Source organism: Nerophis lumbriciformis, linkage group LG37, assembly GCF_033978685.3.
Source record: "Nerophis lumbriciformis linkage group LG37, RoL_Nlum_v2.1, whole genome shotgun sequence".
NCBI lineage: Eukaryota > Metazoa > Chordata > Actinopteri > Syngnathiformes > Syngnathidae > Nerophis > Nerophis lumbriciformis.
This window is the reverse complement of record NC_084584.2, coordinates 17,088,027-17,110,492: the sequence shown is the minus strand read 5'-3', so window position 1 is coordinate 17,110,492 and position 22,466 is coordinate 17,088,027. Positions and strand designations below refer to the sequence as shown.

Genomic DNA, 22,466 nt, shown 5'->3' with positions numbered 1-22,466 from the left:
TCTATCTATCTATCTATATACATATACATAACATACCGTATTTTTCGGATTATAAGTCGCAGTTTTTTTCATAGTTTGGCCGTGGGTGCGACTCTGGAGCAACTTATTTGTGAAATTATTAACACATTACCGTAAAATATCAAATAATATTATTTATCTCATTCGCGTAAGCGACGAAGCAAATGGCAGCAATCGTCACGCACACGTCAACCAATAAGAATTTGGCGGGGGAGGGTCATGGCAGAAGTGCATTGTGGGTCATGAGATGCTAACTTCTATATGCTATATACTACTGCCGTAGCTATTAAAATGGATCACATCAACATTGGCGGTAACTTATAAAAACTGAGAAGGGCTGAACTAAAATGGCACCGAAAAGGAAGTCATATACTGCGGATTACAAGCTGGACGTAGTGAAATATGCAACAGAGAACGGCAATCGAGCAGCAGAAAGAAAGGACATACCAGAGGAAAATTTAATCGGATTTAGCAATCGGGAGTGACAGATTGTTTGGTAAACGTATAGCATGTTCTATATGTTATAGTTATTTCAATGACTCTTGCCATGATGTGTTGCGTTGCCAGGCACATTCTCAGTTGGTTATTTGTGCGTCATATGGCGTACGCTTATTCAGCCTGTTGTTCACTATTCTTTATTTATTTTAAATTGCCTTTCAAATGTCTATTCTTGGTGTTGGATTTTATCAAATAAATGTCCCCAAAAAATGCGACTTATACTCCAGTGCGACGTATATATGTTTTTTTCCTTCTTTATTGTGCATTTTCGGCTGGTGCGACGTATACTCCGGAGCGACTTATAGTCCGAAAAATTCGGTACATATTTCGTAACATACAACAAAATAACTAAACATGGAAACAGTAATTTACTCCAAGTCATATCTTTTCATCATCATGATTTTTAATTTTTTTTAATACATTAGGAGATTTAGATTGTTTTATTTCACTGTCAAAGTTGTTCCATAAGCTAACACCTTTAATTGAAATACTTATTTCCTTTATCCCTGTTCTAAATCTAGATTTATTAAAGTTTTCGGTTCCTTTTAGAATGTAATTACTATCTCTTTTAACAAATCTGTTTTGAATGTTGTTTGGAAGAATTTGTGGATGTGCTTTGTATATGACATTCAAGATATTGTACTCTACCAATTAATTAATTAACATTTCAAAGGGTTTAACTGTTTGAATATTGGGTTTGTGGGTTCCCTGTATGCATTTCCAGTAATGATTCTTACGGCTCTTTTCTGCAGAAGGAAGATTGGATTGAAATGTTTTACAGGCACTACCCCACACTTCAATACAGTATGTTAGATATGGAACAATCAGTGAATTATACAAAATATAAATGCTTTTTGCTTCACTTTGTGTAATATATAAATAGTTTTAGCTACTTTAGCCTTTGTATCATTAATATGTGATTTCCATGGCAAATGTTCATCAACCATAACACCCAAAAACTTGATCCCTTATGTTCTTTAAATCTCAACTCCTTTGACATATAATCATACATTTTGTTTTAGTAGTATTCAAGGATAATCTATATACCTCAAACCATATTTTAATTTTAATAAATTTGTTTTCAACCACCTCTAGCACATCCCTTTATGTTTTTTTCCTGAATAAAATAAGGTTGTATCGTCCGCAAATAAAATACACTTAAACAGTTCGGAAACTATGGTAATATCATTGACATACAACAGTATTGGTCCAAGGACCGATGCTTGTGGTACTTCACAACTGATATGTAAGGAAGACTTCCACAAACTGTTTAATGGGTCAAGTTGGGGAGATTGGTTTTAATTTTAAAGATTTCATGAACCTTAACTTTTTTGTGCATGCGTGATAATATCCACATTTTTGGACCGCTCTGAGAAATACATATCTGTAATTTAGCTAAAGCAAAGTGGAGCTTTTCAAAGCTGAAAATATTATGAAGAAATATCTGAGGTCCACTATGTGAGGTCCACATATGAACGTCACACTGACTTGTCATCATCTGCATCAACCAGATGACTTGTATTACTGTATTTTTAACTGCAGGCCAAAGCAGACCAAATTAGATATTTTCGAACTCTGATTTTTTTCCAGCTGACTGTTGAGATTGCAAGTCAAATGTGATCTTTATCAGACTCAAGTTTATATGTGCACAGTATCCAAATTGGCCTCGGTTGTCACCTGCATGCGCAGTTCGATAAAGTGAAAACGAGCAAAAGACAAACTTGTTGACTGGGGTCCGTAATGAACAAGGAAATCGTTACTACGACTACTTTGCAAAATAAAAGCTGCCACACCTTAAAAAAAATAGTTTTTTTTACAGGAAAACAAATTGAAGTACTATAATATATGAATAGATATATGCTCAAAAAATAAAGGGAACATTTAACAACACAATGTAACTCCAAGTCAACCACACTTCTGTGAAATCAAACTGTCCACTTAGAAATCTACACTGATTGACAATCAATTTCACATGCTGTTGTGCAAATGGAATCGAAAACAAGTGGAAATTATAGGCAATTAGCGAGACACTCCCAGTAAAGGAGTGATTTGCAGGTGGTGACTTCAGATCACTTCACCATTCCTATGCGTTCTGGCTGATCTTTTGGTCACTTTTGAATGCTGGCGGTGCTTTCACTCTCGTGGTAGCATAGGACGGAGTCTACAACCCACACAAGTGGCTCAGGTAGTGCAGCTCATCCAGGTTGGCACATCAATGCAAGTTGTGGCAAGAAAGTTTGCTGTGTTTGTCATAGGGATGTCCCGATCCAGGTTTTTGCACTTCCGAACCGATACCGATATTGTTTTTGCACTTCCGATCCGATACCGATACTGGCCGATACTGGCCTATCCGAGCATGTATTAAAGTTCCTTTCTTTCTTTAGTTTATTTCGAACATGAACACACTTACAGCATAATACATCACACAATTTCATATCATTTTATTTTACATCATGCCCGAAAAGGAGTAGAAAGAAGCAAAGCTTATTTAATCCTACCCCTTTCCCACTTCAGTGCGTTTACAAATATATAGAATAATTTACTGACCTTTTTGTATAATAAAATAACATCTATGAATTAGTATACACAACAGTTTTGTAATATTTAATTAATTAATTCAGTCATTATTAACATACTGAGATGAAGAATATCTTATTTCCAATAAGGTTGGAAATATTTCTCATAATTCTTCTTCTTAAAGTTATTTAGCCTACTTAGTTGTCAGAATCATGTTGAAAAGGGTTTTAGTACTCTTGATAACAACTAGCCAGCTGAATTAGATGAGTTTGAATAATACACAATGGTTGGTAACAAGAAACTGACCTGTTTATTCAAGGATAAACACAAAATAGACAAAATTATACATGACAAACAAAAATGGCATCATTGAACTAGGGCTGGGCGATATGGCCTTTTTTTAATATCGCGATATTTTAAGGCCAAATTGCTATACACCATATATATGTGGATATTTTGCCTTAGCCTTGAATGAACACTTGATGCATATAATCACAGCAGTATGATGATTCTATGTGTCTACATTAAAACATTCATCTTTATACTGCATTACTACTTTTAAACTTTCATGCAGCGAAGGAAATCACAACTAAGGAAATCACTATTTTTTTCATACGGTGTTGATGTGGAAATGTTTGCCTTGGCATTTTGATGGTGTGGACGTGTGGCACCGAATGGAGATGTTGACGTGCGGAGTTTCAAACACTCTTCATTCTCTAGCGGGTGACTTTTCAAATGATGCTACACATTAGCAGTTATGCTACTTTTTATAGCAACGCTTTTGCTCCACACTTGACAAATTATGGTTGTCTGTTCGACATCTTACCACTTGAAGCCAAACCACCGCCAAACGATGGACCCCCTGCTGTGTTTTGGGGGAATTAATTAATTCTTCCTTCATTCGTATAACCACTCGCACCGAGTCGCACGGCTGCGCTAGCATCACAGCTAGCGTTAGCCATGCTGCTACGTCTCTGCTGGGAGAGGGCGTATACGTATGTGACGTATGACGTGACAGTATGTGACGTGTGTAAGAAGGTGCGCTTGCTGTCTGTGAGAGGGAGACACAGGAAAGAGTGAGAAGAGCCTGTCGTGTAATGCCAGCAGCTAAACGCAACTGCGTGAGAATCCACAGACCTGTGGTCTGTGGATGTGTTGAAGGTGTGCTGGAAAATGCGGAACGGAAATTAGGGAGCAGCAGAAAAGTGGAATGTATTATTTAAATCGGTGCGTTGGAAAACACGGACCGGAGTTTTTTTTTAAAAACTGGATCTGGATCGGCATTTTCCCATGCCTTGCCGATACGCGTTTTTTGGCAAATATCGGCGGCCGATCCGATCCAAATATCGGATCGGGACATCCCTAGTCTGTCAGTGTAGTGTCCAGAGCATAGAGGCTCTACCAGGAGTCATGCCAGTACATCAGGAGACTTGGAGGAGGCTGTAGAAGAGCAACAACCCATCATTTGGACCGCTACCTCTGCCTTTGTGCAAAGAGGAACAGTTGTAGCACTGCCAGGGCCCTGTAAAATGACCTCCAGCAGGCCACAAATGTGCATGTGTCTGCTCAAACAGAAACAGACTCCATGAGGGTGGTATGAGGGCCTGACGCCCACAGGTGGGGGTTTGTGCTTACAGCCCAACACATGCAGGATGTTTGGCATTTGCCACAGAACACCAAGATTGACAGCCGTGACAGAGTCTGGAGACGCCGTGGAGAACGTTCTGCTGCCTGCAATATCCTCCAGCATGACCGGTTTGGCAGTGGGTCAGTAATGGTGTAGGGTGGCATTTCTTTGGGCCCTCAATGTGCTCGCCAGAGTTAGCCTGACTGCCATTAGGTACTGAGATGAGATTCTCAGACCCTTAGTGAGACCATTTGCTGGTGCGGTTGGCCCTGGGTTCCTCCTAATGCAAGAGCTCATCAGGGACCTCATGTCTCGCTCCATCCACCAACGCCACGTTGCACCACAGACTGTCCAGTAGTTGGCGAATGCTTTAGTCCAGTTATTGGAGGAGATCATTCAGGAGAGCATTCACCACCTCATCAAGAGTATGCTCAGCCGTTGTAGGGAGGTCGTACAGGCACGTGGAGGCCATACACACAACTGAGCTTCATTTTGACTTGTTTGAAGGACATCAAATCAAAGTTAGATCAGCCTGCAGTGTGTTTTTATACTTGATTTCCATTGATCATTTTTGTGTGATTTTGTCAGTTAAACTATGGAAAAAAACAAAAGTATTTAATAAGAATATTTCATTCATTCAGATTTAGAATGTGTTAAGTGTTCCCTAAATTTTTTTGAGCAGTTCATATCCAGTATCGTATAGTGTAATATGTTTGGGAGGATTCTAATCTTTTTTTTGGCTGTGAAGTAGAGGACACACGGACAACAGTGTGGATCTAGAATAGCTTTATTTTTCAACTGGCGTGAAAAAACTTATGCAATGTTCGTAACATGCAAGCAAATATGCCACAGCGTACGTGTCATTTTGACAATCGCTATTTCTTAGGAATCAAAGTATTTATATATTTTCATATATTACATATAGCTTATTTCCGCACTATTGACTAGTGATGCGCCGAAAAAGTATTTCATCACCAAAACGGCGCTGCCAAAACTGGATGTTGTGATGATGTATCCACTTTTGCTGGCGGGCTGCGTCTTTTTTTGAGCACACAAATGACGTAGCTCGATCAAAGATGACGTATAGGTCGCAAACAGGTCGTATTGCCATTCAGAGTGCAGTCGGATTTGAAAAGATGGATTCGGACTACCTCCTGATTTGGCCCAAATCTGATGTGAAGCATTTTGGAGCGTTTTGACTGGCAAAAAAAATATCCGATGTGTGTCGCTTGAGGGCCGAAAAAATCAGATTTGGTGTCCAGATAAACTGAGCCATCAAGATGTAATTGACGACCTTTTATCAAGGAAAGGCAAGATGGGTCAAGATTCAGACAACAATTATTTAAACAATTTAATATTAATTGTATTTAAAGGGGAACATTATCACAATTTCAGAATGGTTAAAACCATTAAAAATCAGTTCCCAGTGGCTTATTATATTTTTCGAAGTTTTTTTCAAAATTTTACCCATCACGCAATATCCCTAAAAAAAGCTTCAAAGTGCCTGATTTTAACGACCCGTCCATTTTCCTGTGACGTCACATAGTGAAGCCAACACAAACAAACATGGCGGAAAGAACAGCAAGCTATAGCGACATTAGCTCGGATTCAGACTCGGATTTCAGCGGCTTAAGCGATTCAACAGATTACGAATGTATTGAAACGGATGGTTGTAGTGTGGAGGCAGGTAGCGAAAACGAAAGTGAAGAAGAAACTGAAGCTATTGAGCCATATCGGTTTGAACCGGATGCAAGCGAAACCGACGAAAACGACACGACAGCCACTATCGGCGATCGCCTTCTAACCAACGATTGGTATGTGTTTGTTTGGCATTAAAGGAAACTAACAACTATGAACTAGGTTTACGGCATATGAAATACATTTGGCAACAACATGCACTTTGAGAGTGCAGACAGCCCAATTTTCATCAATTAATATAATCTGTAGACATACCCTCATGTCAGCAGGCCAGGGAAGCTAGGGTTGATATTCTTCTCTTGATCATCTTCGTGTGAGCCAAGACATCCAGGGGGTTTAGCTCGCTCGTCTGCGGGAACAAACTGCCGCCATTGCTTGCCGTGCTACCGAGGTCCTTTGTCCCTGAATTGCTCACACACTCCGGCAGATTCAATGGGAGTCTGGCGGCAGATTTCTTTGACTTTATCGTTGGAAATGCATCTGCTTTGAGTGTCGCAGGATATCCACACATTCTTGCCATCTCTGTCTTAGCATAGCTTTCGTCGGTAAAGTGTGCGGAACAAACGTCCAATTTCTTGCCACTTTCACATCTTTGGGCCACTGGTGCAACTTGAATCCGTCCCTGTTCGTGTTGTTACACCCTCCGACAACACACCGACGAGGCATGATGTCTCCAAGGTATGGAAAACAGTCGAAAAAACGGAAAATAACAGAGCTGATTTGACTCGGTGTTTGAGAAAATGGCGGATTGCTTCCCGATGCGACGTCACATTGTGACGTCATCGCTCCGAGAGTGAATATTAGAAAGGCGTTTAATTCGCCAAAATTCACCCATTTAGAGTTCGGAAATCGGTTTAAAAAATATATGGTCTTTTTTCTGCAACATCAAGGTATATATTGACGCTTACATAGGTCTGGTGATAATGTTCCCCTTTAATATAGTATTATTTGATTGTGTGTTCAAAAAAGTATGCCTCTAGAAAAAAGTTATATTCCAAAATACTGTATAGGCCATACAGTAACCCCTCGTTTATCGCTGTTATTTGGTTCCGGACATGGCCGCAATAAATGAATTTCAGTGAAGTATGAATAATTAATTATTAATCAAATATTTTCATAGCTAGAGCATAAAAAATGGTTTACTACCTTCTAAATACATTTTTGAAGGTGCGCTGTTTAACCCCTGGAAATTATATCGTAACAAGCTGACCAATCACAGCTCCTTTTTTTCCCTGTTATTTCAACAACAATATGACACACATTTCAAGTCAAGCAATCAGAACATACAAGTAAACATGTCTCTGTACATTTTTTAATTATATATACATAGCTTATTTTTCTGTATAATTTTCAAACAGTAATATAAGAAATTGAAAATTACCATAAGGAAATGATAAACAAAGAAACATGAAACATGTGCAAAGGATAACAAAAGAAAATAGAACCAAAAAACAAAAGCATTTTGATGAAAATGATCTTAATAATGTATTTTATGATGTGGGAAGTTTTCATGACCTATGTTTTTATCGTCGTCATTAGTGAAAGCTGATTAAAGCTCATAGATAGCAAACCACAGAGAGGCGTTTTGCAGCATGTTCACAAAAACCTCCAAACTTGGCTCAATGTGCATCATCGTGGTGAAATCACACAGCTATAGTGATGACTATAATGAGCTCATAAATACAGTAAACACAGAACTAAACATAGTAGAAAAATGGATGGACACAAATAAATTATCTTTGAATATAAATAAAACTAAGATAGTGATGTTTGGAAATCGCAACATAACGTCTGAACAAAAAATAAGTATTGATGGTACCCAAATTTAAATCGTAAATGAGAATACATTTTTGGGAGTAATAATTGATAGTAAACTATCATGGAAACCTCATGTCAGACACATTAAAACAAAAATCTCCAAAAGCCTCTCAATTAAAAAAAAAAGCAAAACTATACCTCAATGAAAATGTACTCCGTACTCTATACTGCACCTTGGTACTCCCATACCATACATACTGTGTTGAAGTATGGGGCAATACTTACCAAAACACAATTCATCCTCTGATCATATTACAGAAAAGAGCAGTGCGGATCATTCACAACGTTGGTTATTTAGAACATACTCATAATCTGTTTATGCAATCAAAGTTGCTCAAATTTTATGACCTTGTTAAATATAATGCATTAATAATCTTATATAAAACATTTAACAAATTATTGCCGCGGAAATCTTTTATTTATAGATCTTTGTCACTCTGGAATAACCTGCCTCAAATTCTCACCGGCATTGAAAGTAAACAGGTTTTTAAAAAGAAAGTAATATTTTATCTGAGTCTTTAAATTAGTTTGCTCGTTGATGATTTGTTTGGTTTTATATTGTACAGTTATATTTATATGGTAATTATTATTCTGTGACTGTAAATTGTTTGCTTGTTTTCTTATTGATGCTTTTATTTTTTTATTTTTTTCTGTATTGTGTAGTTATAATTATATGCTTTTACTTGTAATTGTATTGAATTGTGGACCCCAGGAAGACTAGTGGGTTGTTGTGGCAACCAGCTCATGGGGATCCTTAATAAAAATCAAATCAAATCAAATCTACAACGTTTTTTCATAAGACGAGTGCAGGCTCATAACTTGAGAGGTTTTGGATATTTCTTATTGCCGAGAGCTCAAACCACTTGTAAACGTTTTTGTGTGTTTGTATGCGGAGTAAAACTATGGAACAAACTGGACTTACAACACAAGCAATGCCAAATTATTAATCAATTTAAACTATTACCGTATACAAACATGGGGTCTGGTTCAAATATAGAGATGGGGGTCTTTAATTTGACCTGCTGCTATACTGTGTCACAAAGTGTTAACATGTGCTCAATGTTTCCTTACCATTATTGCTATGTTGTCTATTACCATTGTCGGTATATTCATTATTCCTACATTGTTGATACAAATTATTGTTACAGTGTAATAATTATTGTTACCTGTGGTAATGCCACTATGATACAACATCTGTATTATAATCCTTGAATTAAGTAAGAGTGAAACTCAAGTGAATAATCACTGAATGGAGAACAGGGGGTGGGATTAAATAAATTATCTTCTTCCCACTCCCTTTCAGGCAAAACTGGACAATCATGCATTACATACTATACATTACCTTTTGCACTATATTAATTTATATTATTATGTGTTGTCAACGTTGTACTTCTTTATGTCATTGCCTGAAATAAAAAAATTAAAAAAAAAGGTTCACATGTTGGCGATTAAAGGCATGCAGCAGTAAACAGTGTCAAATTTCTTAGGCGTGGCCAACAAAGTAATATTGGCTGTTTGTAAGCGTATGACAATAAATAGATCATGGGCATTAAATGTATTTTAAGGGGTATTAAAAAAGGCATGAAAAGCATTAAATTAAACTTGCTGATACCTGCAGAAACCCTGATGTATTAACTGTAAATTTCTCTATTTATTTATGGTGACCGCAACAATATCAACACAATATTTTAATTAGTTCCAACTTCCTTATTGTCTTTCATTACATACAATTGTTTGATCAGAACAAGTCAATAGTACACATTAACTAAACAAAAACTACTTTCTACTACTCACTTAAATTAGTTTTTGCCCTCAAAGGTCCTCCTGTCTCCAGGGAATTATTCCCTGAGTTTGTAAACATTAACAAATGCAACAAAAAGAAAGATGTTGCATGAATGAAAAAATCTACCAATTGACTCTTAATAATTTCCTATTATCTGCTTACTTTTTTGCTGCAACACGGTTTCATGTAGACTTCTTAAAATTTACTAAGCACTTATTTATTGGGGTTTTTCAAGCTAGCTTTGTGGTTGGCTTAGCTATTAGCATGTCTGCTAATACTGACACATAGTTAGTGGTCAATTGCTTCTCAGCCAGAGTGTAAAAATAAATACAGTATCAGCCAGACGATATCGGCATTAAAAGGCATTAATCGGCAATGGTGATCACATACTTTTTCCAAAAATAGTCTGATACCGATCAGTGGTGGAATAATCAACACATCCCTACTTTAGACATTAAATGACACCTTTTGGTAACATTCAGTTACTTGAAAAAAAAACTAAAAATATTTAAGAGGCAACCAAAACAGGCTAGGACCGCTTCTGCTGCCAAAAAATAAACTGGTTGCAGGAAGTGGCGCCTCGTTGCATACAGTCTCAGTTAAGTTTCTCTCCTTTCAGATCGAGCGCTTCATCAACAGCCCTGAGGCCCGGAAGAACCCGCCTGACTACCAGGACATCCTGCAGCAGGTTCTGCTAGCCAACAAGCGCCACAACCTGTGCCTGAGCAGGAAGCAGCTCAACCAGATTGCCCAGGAAGCCTTTAGGGAGACTGGCAGCCAGATCCAGGAAAGGCGCCACCTGGACCTGGTCTACAACTTTGGTTCCCATTTAACGGATGGCTATGTGCCCGGTAAGACAAGTCTTATTTCTTGTTTTGGTTTTTTTTTTCCTCTAATTGGCATGTACAAAGTGAATGTGGAAAGGGTAGGCATAATAATCTTTTAGCTTCAGCCTATACCTTTTTGGTCAGGAAATGTAAACCGATACTATGCACTTGAAGTGTACTGTGTACATCAGGGGTCTCAAACTCAATTTTCCTGGGGGCTACTGAATGCAGAAACTGGGTGAGGCTGGGCCGCAAGAAAAGATTTCTTAAAAAAAATCTAACATGCACTTTTTAATGAATTCACCTTCTTTGAATGGCTAACCCGCCCTAGCAACATACTTGCCAACCCTGCCGATTTTTCCGGGAGACTCCCGACAATCTCCCGGGGCAACCATTCTCCCGAATTTGTCCCAATTTTCACCCGGACAACAATATTAAGGGCGTGCCGTGATAGCACTGCCTTTAACGTCCTCTCCAACCTGTCGTCGCGTCCGCTTTTTCACCATACAAACAGCGTGCCGGCCCAGCCACATGTTGTATGAGGCTTCTGCAGACACACGTAAGTGACTGCAAGACATACTTGATCAACAGCCATACAGGTCACACTGAGGGTGGCCGTATAAACAACTTTATCACTGTTACAAATATGCGCCACACTGTGAACCCACACCAAACAAGAATGACAAACACATTTCGGGAGAACATCCGCACCGTAAGACAACATAAACACAACAGAACAGAACTAACTCTTCCGGGCTACAATATACACCCCCCGCCCCCTCCCAACCCCACCCACCTCATTCGATGCACGGAGAGGAGGGGCGGGGTTTTGGGGTGTATATTGCAGCCCGGAAGAGTTAGGGCTGCATGGGATTCTGAGTATTTGTTCTGTTGTGTTTATGTTGTGTTACAGTGCGGATGTTCTCCCGAAATGTGTTTGTCCTTCTTGTTTGGTGTGGGTTCACAGTGTGGCGCATATTTGTAACAGTGTTAAACTTGTTTATACGGCCACCCTCAGTGTGACCTGTGTGGCTGTTGATCAAGTATGTCTTGCAGTCACTTCTGTGTGTGTACAGAAGCCAAATACAACATGTGACTGTGCTGGCACGCTGTTTGTACAGGTTGTAGAGGGCGCTAAAGGCAGTGCCATCACGGCACGCCCTTAATATTGTTGTTTGGGTGAAAATCGGCAGACATTCGAGAGAATGGTTGCCCTGAAATTCGGGAGTGTCCCGGAAAATCTGGAGGGTTGGCAAGTATGACGCTGTCAAGCGCCATTCATATAAAACTCGCAGGCCGCACTAACATTACATTTTCATATTAAGGTGCGGGCCGCAAAATAACGTCTCTGAGACCCCTGGTGTACATGAACTGATGACCAAATAAAAAACATTGAATTGAATTTTCTCGCAACACTGCGTATTGTCAACCCGCTCCTGTGTGCTTCCTAAGCCAAAGACCCGGCGCTGGTGGACCAATCGCTGCTACGGAAGCTGCGCTCAAACCGGGAGGTGGCTCTGAACCACCTGGAGGACGTCATCAGCAAATATGCAGTCCAACAGGAGGACACAGAGGAGCAAGACAGGATGCGACGACAGGGCAAAGACAGCAAGGAGGTGCGCATCAATTGTTGCTCGTTTGGTTCTCCTGGAGTCACAGCCTCTACTTCTCAGGGCTCAAAGGCAGAAGGAACCAAAGCAGTCAACGGGGTGGAGGAAGAAGAAGAGGAAGAGGAGGATGAAGACGATGCGTCCTCAGACCCAGACATCGAGGAAGAGATCCAGGCCAGCACCCAGCAGAATGGTGCAGGTCTGAACCGTTTACAAGGAGCTCATCTCTGAGGCTCCAAATCTTCACGCCTCTTTTCCTCCCTTATTAGACGATGGCGACAACGAGGACGATGGCGACAACGAGGAGGATGGCGAAAACGAGGAGGATGGCGACAACGAGGAGGATGGCGACAACGAGGAGGATGGCTACAACGAGGAGGATGGCGACAACGAGGAGGATGGCGACAACGAGGAGGATGGCGACAACGAGGCGGATGGCGACAACGAGGCGGATGGCGACAACAAAGCGGAGCAAACATTGGACGCCCACAACACGGAAGATCAGACGTTGCCAAGAAGCGTCCCTATGGCTGAGGCAACAACGGGAAGCGTAAAAGACAAGGCGCTGACGAGTGAGGGGCTCTCCCGTCTCTCCGATGTCACCAAGTCGCTTATCACGCCAGTGTCGGACGTCACATCTGCCAGCAACAGTCCCAGCCAATCGGAGTCCTCGCACGCACCCTCAGCCAACGGTACCAGCAACATAGCCAACGACAGGGCATCCTCGCCGATGCTCCCAGCAATGTTTGCAAAGTGCAACTCACCCTTTTCTAACGGCACATCGCCACTGAGAAAGAGCCTGAAGAGGAAGAGGAAGGTCATAAAGAATCACATCAGGTAACGATCATTTCCTAAATACATTGCAGACCACTTATGTCAACAACCGGTCTGTCAATAAACCCCTGAAGTCCTCCTGTAGCCCCGCGTTCTACATGTTAATAAAAAAAGTGCCCAGTTTAGTCGACGTCGCCATACATGGTCGACTGCTTCGGATCACTCGGAAAAACATTGCCGGTGATAACATGTAAAGTGTGAGGATATGTTTTCCTTATTCTTATTAAAAACATGAATAACGTGAATATGCGAAGCAGACCTTGTGTTATGGCAGTGGATCTTTGATGTGCAAACATTTAACGCAGAGACATGATGTCGGACATTTGGAGGGACTCAGCATCAGTAAGAGTGTTAGCTTATGCCTTGTTAGCTAGCTAGCTAACAAGTGTGAGACAAACTTGTGTGAAAAATAACTTTAAAGGGGAACATTATCACAATTTCAGAATGATTAAAACCATTAAAAATCAGTTCCCAGTGGCTTATTATATTTAAGTTTTTTTCAAAATTTTACCAATCACGCAATATCCCTAAAAAAAGCTTCAAAGTGCCTGATTTTAACCACCCGTCCATTTTCCTGTGACGTCACATAGTGAAGCCAACACAAACAAACATGGCGGAAAGAACAGCAAGCTATAGCGACATTAGCTCGGATTCAGACTCTGATTTCGGCGGCTTAAGCGATTCAACAGATTACGCATGTATTGAAACGGATGGTTGTAGTGTGGAGGCAGGTAGCGAAAACGAAATTGAAGAAGAAACTGAAGCTATTGAGCCATATCGGTTTGAACCGTATGCAAGCGAAACCGACGAAAACAACACGACAGCCAGCGACACGGGAGAAAGCGAGGACGAATTCGGCGATCACCTTCTAACCAACGATTGGTATGTGTTTGTTTGGCATTAAAGGAAACTAACAAATATGAACTAGGTTTACAGCATATGAAATACATTTGGCAACAACATGCACTTTGAGTGTGCAGACAGCCCAATTTTCATCAATTAATATATATTCTGGAGACATACCCTCATCCGCGCTCTTTTCCTGAAAGCTGATCTGTCCAGTTTTGGAGTTGATGTCAGCAAGCCAGGGAAGCTAGGGTCGATAGGGGGTTTAGCTCGCTCGTCTGCGGGAACAAACTGCCGCCATTGCTTGCCGTGCTACCGAGGCCCTTTGTCCCTGAATTGCTCACACACTCCGGCAGATTCAATGGGGGTCTGGCGGCAGATTTCTTTGACTTTTTCGTTGGAAATGCATCTGCTTTGAGTGTCGCAGGATATCCACACATTCTTGCCATCTCTGTCGTAGCATAGCTTTCGTCGGTAAAGTGTGCGGAACAAACGTCCAATTTCTTGCCACTTTCGCATCTTTGGGCCACTGGTGCAACTTGAATCCGTCCCTGTTCGTGTTGTTACACCCTCCGACAACACACCGACGAGGCATGATGTCTCCAAGGTGCGGAAAACAGTCGAAAAAACGGAAAATAACAGAGCTGATTTGACTCGGTGTTTGAGAAAATGGCGGATTGCTTCCCGATGTCACGCCACGTTGTGACGTCATCGCTCCGAGAGCGAATATTAGAAAGGCGTTTAATTCGCCAAAATTCACCCATTTAGAGTTCAGAAATCGGTTAAAAAAATATATGGTCTTTTTTCTGCAACATCAAGGTATATATTGACGCTTACATAGGTCTGGTGATAATGTTCCCCTTTAACTTTCATTTTAGCCAAAGTCAGCAAGCTACACTTTGTCGACATCAATTCAAGTACATTTTAAAGCAGTGTCAATTTGCAATGCTGTAAAGAAAAGCATACAATCTATTAAATAGCCTACATTTTAAGAATTAATCAAAGATAGAATTAGTCAGAATACGTCTGACTACGGTAGTCGTAATGCTCCGACAATCCATCAAGCGTTTGAGCGCCGTGTGCAATGTTTTATGTTGTGTTGAACATTTCAAGTTTTGGTGTTGTTTACTGGCGTCATCTTGCAGTCTACATGTATCTCATATGTGTGACTGCCATCTACTGGTCACAATTATCATTACAACAGGCACCAAATAAAATTGCTTTGCGGTCGGTTATAAGGCGCCCTGTTGATTTTTGTCAAAATGAAAGCATTTTTAAGTGCGCCTTATAGTCCAAAAAATACGGTAATTGTTTTTTTTAGCACTTTGCCTTTCCTTCCTTTTTAAATGGACAACATTTTATTGGTCATTTAAATGTTTGTAACAGCTGAATAAACAGCACAGTTACAGTATGAATAAATATTTATGAATTAATTAGTCATCTCTGTTGTTAGTAAGCACATGTCTAAAAAAAACTTTAGAAGTCGATGGAAAAATTAGAGCCATTAAACGTGTAGGCTTTATTATCCCATTAGTCAACTAATCGTTAAGATAGTCGTTGACTAATCGACTATCAAAATAACTGTTAGTTCCAGTCCTATCATCAACCATAATAACTAACAAAAATATAAATGTTTATTGTCATTCTTGTCAAGACATGTGGAGGCGAGCTCTTTATGGTTGAGTCACGTGATCGTACGTCAGCATGTTTGAACTGAAAGGGGGTAAATGGGAAAGTCTTATTTTTGCTGACCGCCATGTTTTATTGTTTATGCTGCTTTTATGTAAGTGTTTGTTTTCATATTTATAAGAAACCTACAAAAATCAGCAACAAATGGGTTCTTTGGTATCCGTCTGGCGGGTGTCGACATAAACGTGTTCCACTGTATCCGTCTAAGGGGCGTCAACATAAATGGTTCAGCTGTATCAGTCTGAGGAGATTCGACAAAAATAGGTTCACTGTATCAGTCTGAGGGGCATCAACATAAACGGGTTTCGCTGTACCAGTCTAAGGGCCGTTGACGTAAATGGGTTCCGCTGTATCAATCTGAGAGCCGTCGACATAAACGAGTTCTGCTGTATCAGTCTGAAGGCCGTCAAGATTAGCAGGTTCGGTTGCACTGTATTAGTCTGAGGGCCGTCGACCTAAACGAGTATGTGTGTGTATATACAGTATATATATGTGTATATATACATACACACATTGATACAGCGGAACTCATGGATATTGAATTAAACAGTACATGCCGACATATAAGCAGCATCAAAAATGTCAGACTATTAAAATGAATGAAATCTTCCTGTGGGTAAAATTTCTTATTTAGTCAAAATTGGAGACGTCGACAGGCCGCATTTGGAAGACATAAACCAGGGGTCTCAAACTCAATTTACCTGGGGGCCACTGGATGCAGAAATTGGGTGAGGCTGGGCCGCAAGAAAAGATTTCTCAAAAAAATCTTAACATGCACTTTTTAATGAATTCACCTTCTTTGAATGGCTATCCCGCCCTAGCAACATACTTGCCAACCCTCCTGATTTTTCCGGGAGACTCACGAATTTTAGTGCCCCTCCCGACAATCTCCCGGGGCAACCATTCTCCCAAATTTGTCCCGATTTTATCCCGGACAACAATATTAAGGGCGTGCTGTGATGGCACTGTCTTTAACGTCCTCTACAACCTGTCGTCGCGTCCGCTTTTTCACCATGCAAGCAGCGTGCCGGCCCAGTCACATGTTGTAAGAGGCATCTGCAGACACACGTAAGTGAATGCAATGCATACTTGGAAAACAACTATACAGGTCACACTGAGGGTGGCCGTATAAACAACTTTATCACTGTTACAAATATGCGCCACACTGTGAACCCACACCAAACAAGAATGACAAACACATTTCGGGAGAACATCCGCACCGTAACACAACATAAACACAACAGAACAAATACCCAGAACACCTTGCAGCACTAACTCTTCCGGGCTAGAATATACACACCAGTTACCACCAAACCCACCCCCAACCCCGCCCACCTCAACCGACGCACGGAGGGGGGGATTGATGTGTGGGGGGGCGGGGTTTGGTGGTAGCAGGGGTGTATATTCTAGCCCGGAAGAGTTAGGGCTGCATGGGATTCTGGGTATTTGTTCTGTTGTGTTTATGTTGTGTTACAGTGCGGATGTTCTCCCGAAATGTGTTTGTCATTCTTGTTTGGTGTGGGTTCACAGTGTGGCGCATATTTGTAACAGTGTTAAACTTGTTTATACGGCCACCCTCAGTGTGACCTGTGTGGCTGTTGATCAAGTACGTCTTGCAGTCACTTACGTGTGTGTACAGAAGTCAAATTCAACATGTGACTGGGCTGGCACGCTGTTTGTACAGGTTGTAGAGGGCGCTAAAAGGCAGTGCCATCACGGTACGCCCTCAATATTGTTGTTTGGGTGAAAATCGGCAGACATTCGAGAGAATGGTTGCCTTGAAATTCGGGAGTCTCCCGGAAAAATCGGGAGGGTGGGCAAGTATGAACTGTCAAGCGACATTCATATAAAACTTGCGGGCCGCACTAACATTAAATTTTCATATTAAGGTGCAGGCCGCAAAATAACGTCTCGCGGGCCGCGTGTCTGAGACCCCTGACATAAACGGTTTAACTGTATCTCTCCTAATCTTTTCCCTGTCCCCAGCGAGGTGGGTATGCTGCTGGATATGGGTGTCATCTGCGCCTCTCCACCGCAGGCTGAGGGCGATCAAGCCGAGACGTCTGACTGTGAACTGGTCAGCAGCTCGCATTCGCCGCCTCCCAAGAAAAACAAGGTGAGAGACGAGGGAAAGCCGCACCATCCCATAATTTAGCCCCGACTCCACGCAGCCCCACTCACTCACACTGCTTGTTTATCCCTTCCAGGTCAACGTCGCCACTCAGTGCGACCCTCAGGAAATCATTGAGCTCTCAGACTCGGAATGACGTTTCTTCAGTGCGGACAGTGACAAATTGACCAAGTCCTGCCGCCACATATCAAAAGAAAATAAACACTTATGTCTTTTAGCTGCTCGATCGGATGTGAACTTCCTCTCAGGATGCCCCACAACACATTTTTTAAAGAGTGTTTGTGGTCCCCACCACGGGGCACGAGTACACAAGTCAGTTTACATTTTTTATACTATTTTTATTGCGTGAGCTGGTCCTGCTGTCATATGTTCACTGCAATATTTTAATTATGTTTTCACCTTTTTTTTTTGTCCAAGGTCTTATTTGAAAATCCTGAGGTGAGTGGCAATGGAGCATCTTAAAGTGGCCACACTTTTAGCATTTTAGCGCTTTAGCGAGCAGCAGCAATTGTGATTTATAGTGCGAGTGCAACCATCCAACTTTGACCTAAAAAAAAATCAAATAAAGTTTATATTTTGTATCATGATTCACTTGACCTGACCACTTTGATTATTTTGGAATAGATGCAGGTGACCCACAATTTGACCAGACTAGAGTAATAGTAATACAAATAAATGGGACCAATGATGCTTTTACTCTTATGACCTATGAAAGTTGTTACAATGTGGGATATTCATGCAGATAGCTGAGGAGAATTTTGAGCTCTAAACAATGCATTATCTTTCCACTCCATGCTTTAATCACGACAATTTATCAAAAATGTTCTATTATAGTAACTAGTACAAAAACATTGAAATAAAAATAGTGGAGAAAAAAATGACTTTTTGTGACTTATACCAACTTTTATGCATTCACACTTTCACTAATAAAGACAAACACGCAACAGGTGACAACCATACATGCCAACCTTTAGACCTCCGAATTAGGGAGATATTCCCTCTAACTTTTCATGTGTGTGAGCAAACGCAAAAACTACCTGAGCATTCAGTGGCGCACATGTGAGCAACATCAGACGTACAGCTGTTCCCAACCTCCATCCATCCATTTCCTACCGCTTGTCCATTACAGGGTTGCGGGGGGGGGGGGGGTGCTGGAGCCTATCTCAGCTGCTGACAATTATAAATGTCTTATTATAATAATCAAATGAGAGCAGTAGGGATGTCCGATAATATCGGCCCGCCGATAAATGCGTTAAAATGTAATATCGGAAATTATCGGTATCGTTTTTTTTTGTTTTGTTGTTTTTTTAATTAAATCAACATAAAAAACACAAGATACACTTACAATTAGTGCACCAACCCAAAAAACCTCCCTCCCCCATTCACACTCATTCACACAAAAGGGTTGTTTCTTTCTGTTATTAATATTCTGGTTCCTACATTATATATCAATATATATCAACACAGTCTGCAAGGGATACAGTCCGTAAGCACACATGATTGTGCGTGCTGCTGGTCCACTAATAGTACTAACTTTTAACAGTTAATTTTACTCATTTTCATTAATTACTAGTTTCTATGTAACTGTTTTTATATTGTTTTACTTTCTTTTTTATTCAAGAAAATGTTTGTAATTTATTTATCTTATTTTATTCTTTTTTTTAAAAAAGTACCTTATCTTCACCATACCTGGTTGTCCAAATTAGGCATAATAATGTGTTAATTCCACGACTGCATATATCGGTTGATATCGGTATCGGTAATTAAAGAGTTGGACAATATCGGATATCGGCAAAAAGCCATTATCGGACATCCCTAGAGAGCAGTCATTTCCATGAAATTATTTTCTAATACAGATGATTTGGCCCACTTACAATAAAAATAACAAAGAAATGTGTTTTTCATGAGCTATTAGTATTGTATGTCTGGTTGGGGGTTCTGCATTGGAAATAATTAGCACCTCTTTCAGATATTACATTTAGTTCCCCTTAAAACATTCACATGTTGCACAATGAGATGTAAGCATGGGATAAAGTGTATGGTAGACACTGACCCGTTTTGCTAGATATACGTTTATTTACTAATGTTTTTGGTGTGGTCACGGCCGACAAACAGTTTTGCTCAATAAAGTGATTGATGGTATTATTGTCGTCCTCCCAATAATTGAACAGCGTTGACAAACGAAACACTGAATAAGTGTAGCAGCAAATATGGCCGCAAACTTATACTTTCACAAAATAAAAGCTTGTTTTATTGTAAGTTTGTGAGCTTGAGTATGGTTACAACTATATATAGACGTATTACTCTGGTTTATTTCGTCAGGAAAAACTAATGTCAAAAACGGCAGCAATTGCATGCATCCGGGCACGGCCGCACACGTCCTTGGTAGCAGCCTGTTTTTTAGTTGGCAAATACTTTTTTTGTTTTTGTTAGTTTTTTTTATAGTTTTTTTATTGAACAACAAACATACATTTATAATTCACTCAACAGTCAAGGCACTTTCAACAGCAAGGAGAGAAAACAAAAGCAAATACAAACAGAGTATTAAATATTAATAAATAATAATAATAATAAAAAGTATATACACATTTTTTTTTTAAAGACAAAAAGGGCTACCTAAATCACTTTAAATGTTTTTAACAAAGATATCAATTTAAGGGCTTTTTTACTCTTAATCATTCTCCAAGATTTGATTGATAATTGTAAACCATTGAGCCAATTAGAAAATGTAGGGCTTACTTTCATATATCGACATTTATGTAGAAAAAATGTTGCCTGGAGCATAATAATGTTGACAAACATTTCTATGTTACAGTCGTTTATAAAAATACCAAATTTGATCTGTTCTATAGTGCAGTGTTTTTCAACCACTGTGCCGTGAGATACAGTCTGCCGTGCCATGGGAGATTATGTAATTTCACCTAATTAGGTAAAAAATATTTTTTGCACACAAGAAATTGTAATCTGTAGATAATGTGCCGTTGAGTGTCTGTGCTGTCTAGAGCTCGGCAGAGTAACCATGTTATACTCTTCCATATCAGTAGGTGGCAGCAGGTAGCTAATTGCTTTGTAGATGTCGGAAACAGTGGGAGGCAGTGTGAAGGTAAAAAGGTCAACCAAAAATAGACAAAAGGCGAGTGCCCCTAAGAAAAGGCATTGAAGCTTAGGCATGGCTATGCAAAACGGAACTAAAACTGAACTGGCTGCAAAGTAAACAAAATACAAAATGCTGGACGACAGCAAAGACTTACAGCGTGTGGAGCAGAGATGGCGTCCACAAAGTACATCCGAACATGACATGACAATCGACATTGTCCACACAAAGAAGAAAAGCGTCCGCACAACTTAAATAGTCTTGATTGCGAAAACAAAGCAGATGTGGAGGATAGCGCTAAAGGAAGACATGAAACTGCAACAGGAAAATACCAACAAAACGGGAAAAAACACCAAAATAGGAGCGCAAGACAAGAACTAAAACACTACACACAGAAAAACAGCAAAAAACTCAAGATAATTCAAGGCGTGATGTGACAGATCGTGACAGTACACCTACTTTGAGACAAGAGCTATAGTGTTGCATGCTTGGTTATGGTTTAAATTCATATCCAACAATTGCAAAAACGACTTTTTATTGTCGATATCGGCTACTGAGTTTCGTTTTTTAATTATTTCTGCTTGTGGTGTGCGGCTGTGCCTGAGAATATTTTCAATGAAAAAAATGTGCCTTGGTTCAAAAAAGGTTGAAAAACACTGCTATAGTGAATGGGGATTGATTGATTGATTGATTGATTGATTGATTGAAACTTTTATTAGTAGATTGCACAGTACAGTACATATTCAGTACAATTCACCACTGAATGGTAACACCCGAATAAGTTTTTTTCAACTTGTTTTAAGTCGGGGTCCACGTTAATCAATTCATCTCCACGTCCTTGTTCCTCAGCCAATCTCTGATCTCCTCCCAAAACACATGTTTGACATCCTCTACAGCTCCACATATATAACTGCAGATAACTGACAATATAACCTGGTCCCTACACACCGGAGCTCTTGTAAAAAGAGCTCAGCAGCGCATGCACTTTTTGCGTCGAATGAAAAGAGCACAGCTCCCTCCCCCTATTCTCACCACATTCTACAGAGGCACTATAGAGAGCCTTCTGACCAACTCAATCAACCTCTGTCTGGACTGGAGCCTGCAATGCCTCAGACTGGAAGTCTCTGCAGAGAGTAGTGAGGACGGCGGAAAAGATCATCAGGACTCCTCTTCCTCCTATTCAGGAGATCGCAAAAAGCCGCTGCCTGACCAGGGCTCAGAAAATCTGCAAAGACTCCTCCCACCCCCACCAAGGACTGTTTTCACTGCTGGACTCTAGAAAGAGGTTCCGCAGCCTCCGAAGCAGAACCTCCAGGTTCTGTAATAGCTTCTTCCCTCAGGCCGTAAGACTCTTGAACGCATCATAATTATCCCCTTAACTCCCCCCAAAATGGATTAACTCGCTGGAATAAAGAAGACAATATAACATACATCCATAAACGTGGATGCATATGAAAAAATGCAATATATTTATCT

The 22,466-nt window shown here is 40.4% G+C and overlaps 1 protein-coding gene across 6 annotated transcripts in view; it reads left to right on the top strand.

Annotated features, from left to right (window-relative positions):
- Positions 1-18,483, top strand: part of daxx (death-domain associated protein) — a 31,497-nt gene extending 13,014 nt beyond the window's left edge. For 4 of the 6 annotated variants that reach the window (XM_061931528.1, XM_061931527.1, XM_061931526.1 and 1 more), the window contains exons 6-11: positions 10,579-10,810; positions 12,239-12,402; positions 12,460-12,595; positions 12,666-13,233; positions 17,752-17,881; positions 17,973-18,483. In XM_061931528.1, coding sequence (XP_061787512.1) covers positions 10,579-10,810; positions 12,239-12,402; positions 12,460-12,595; positions 12,666-13,233; positions 17,752-17,881; positions 17,973-18,032 — 1,290 coding nt within the window. In that variant the 3' untranslated portion in view covers positions 18,033-18,483. The remainder of the gene's footprint in view (positions 1-10,578; positions 10,811-12,238; positions 12,403-12,459; positions 12,596-12,665; positions 13,234-17,751; positions 17,882-17,972) is intronic. The other 2 variants (XR_009811749.1, XM_061931530.1) reach the window with 2 other exon arrangements.
- Positions 18,484-22,466: the final 3,983 nt, after the last annotated feature.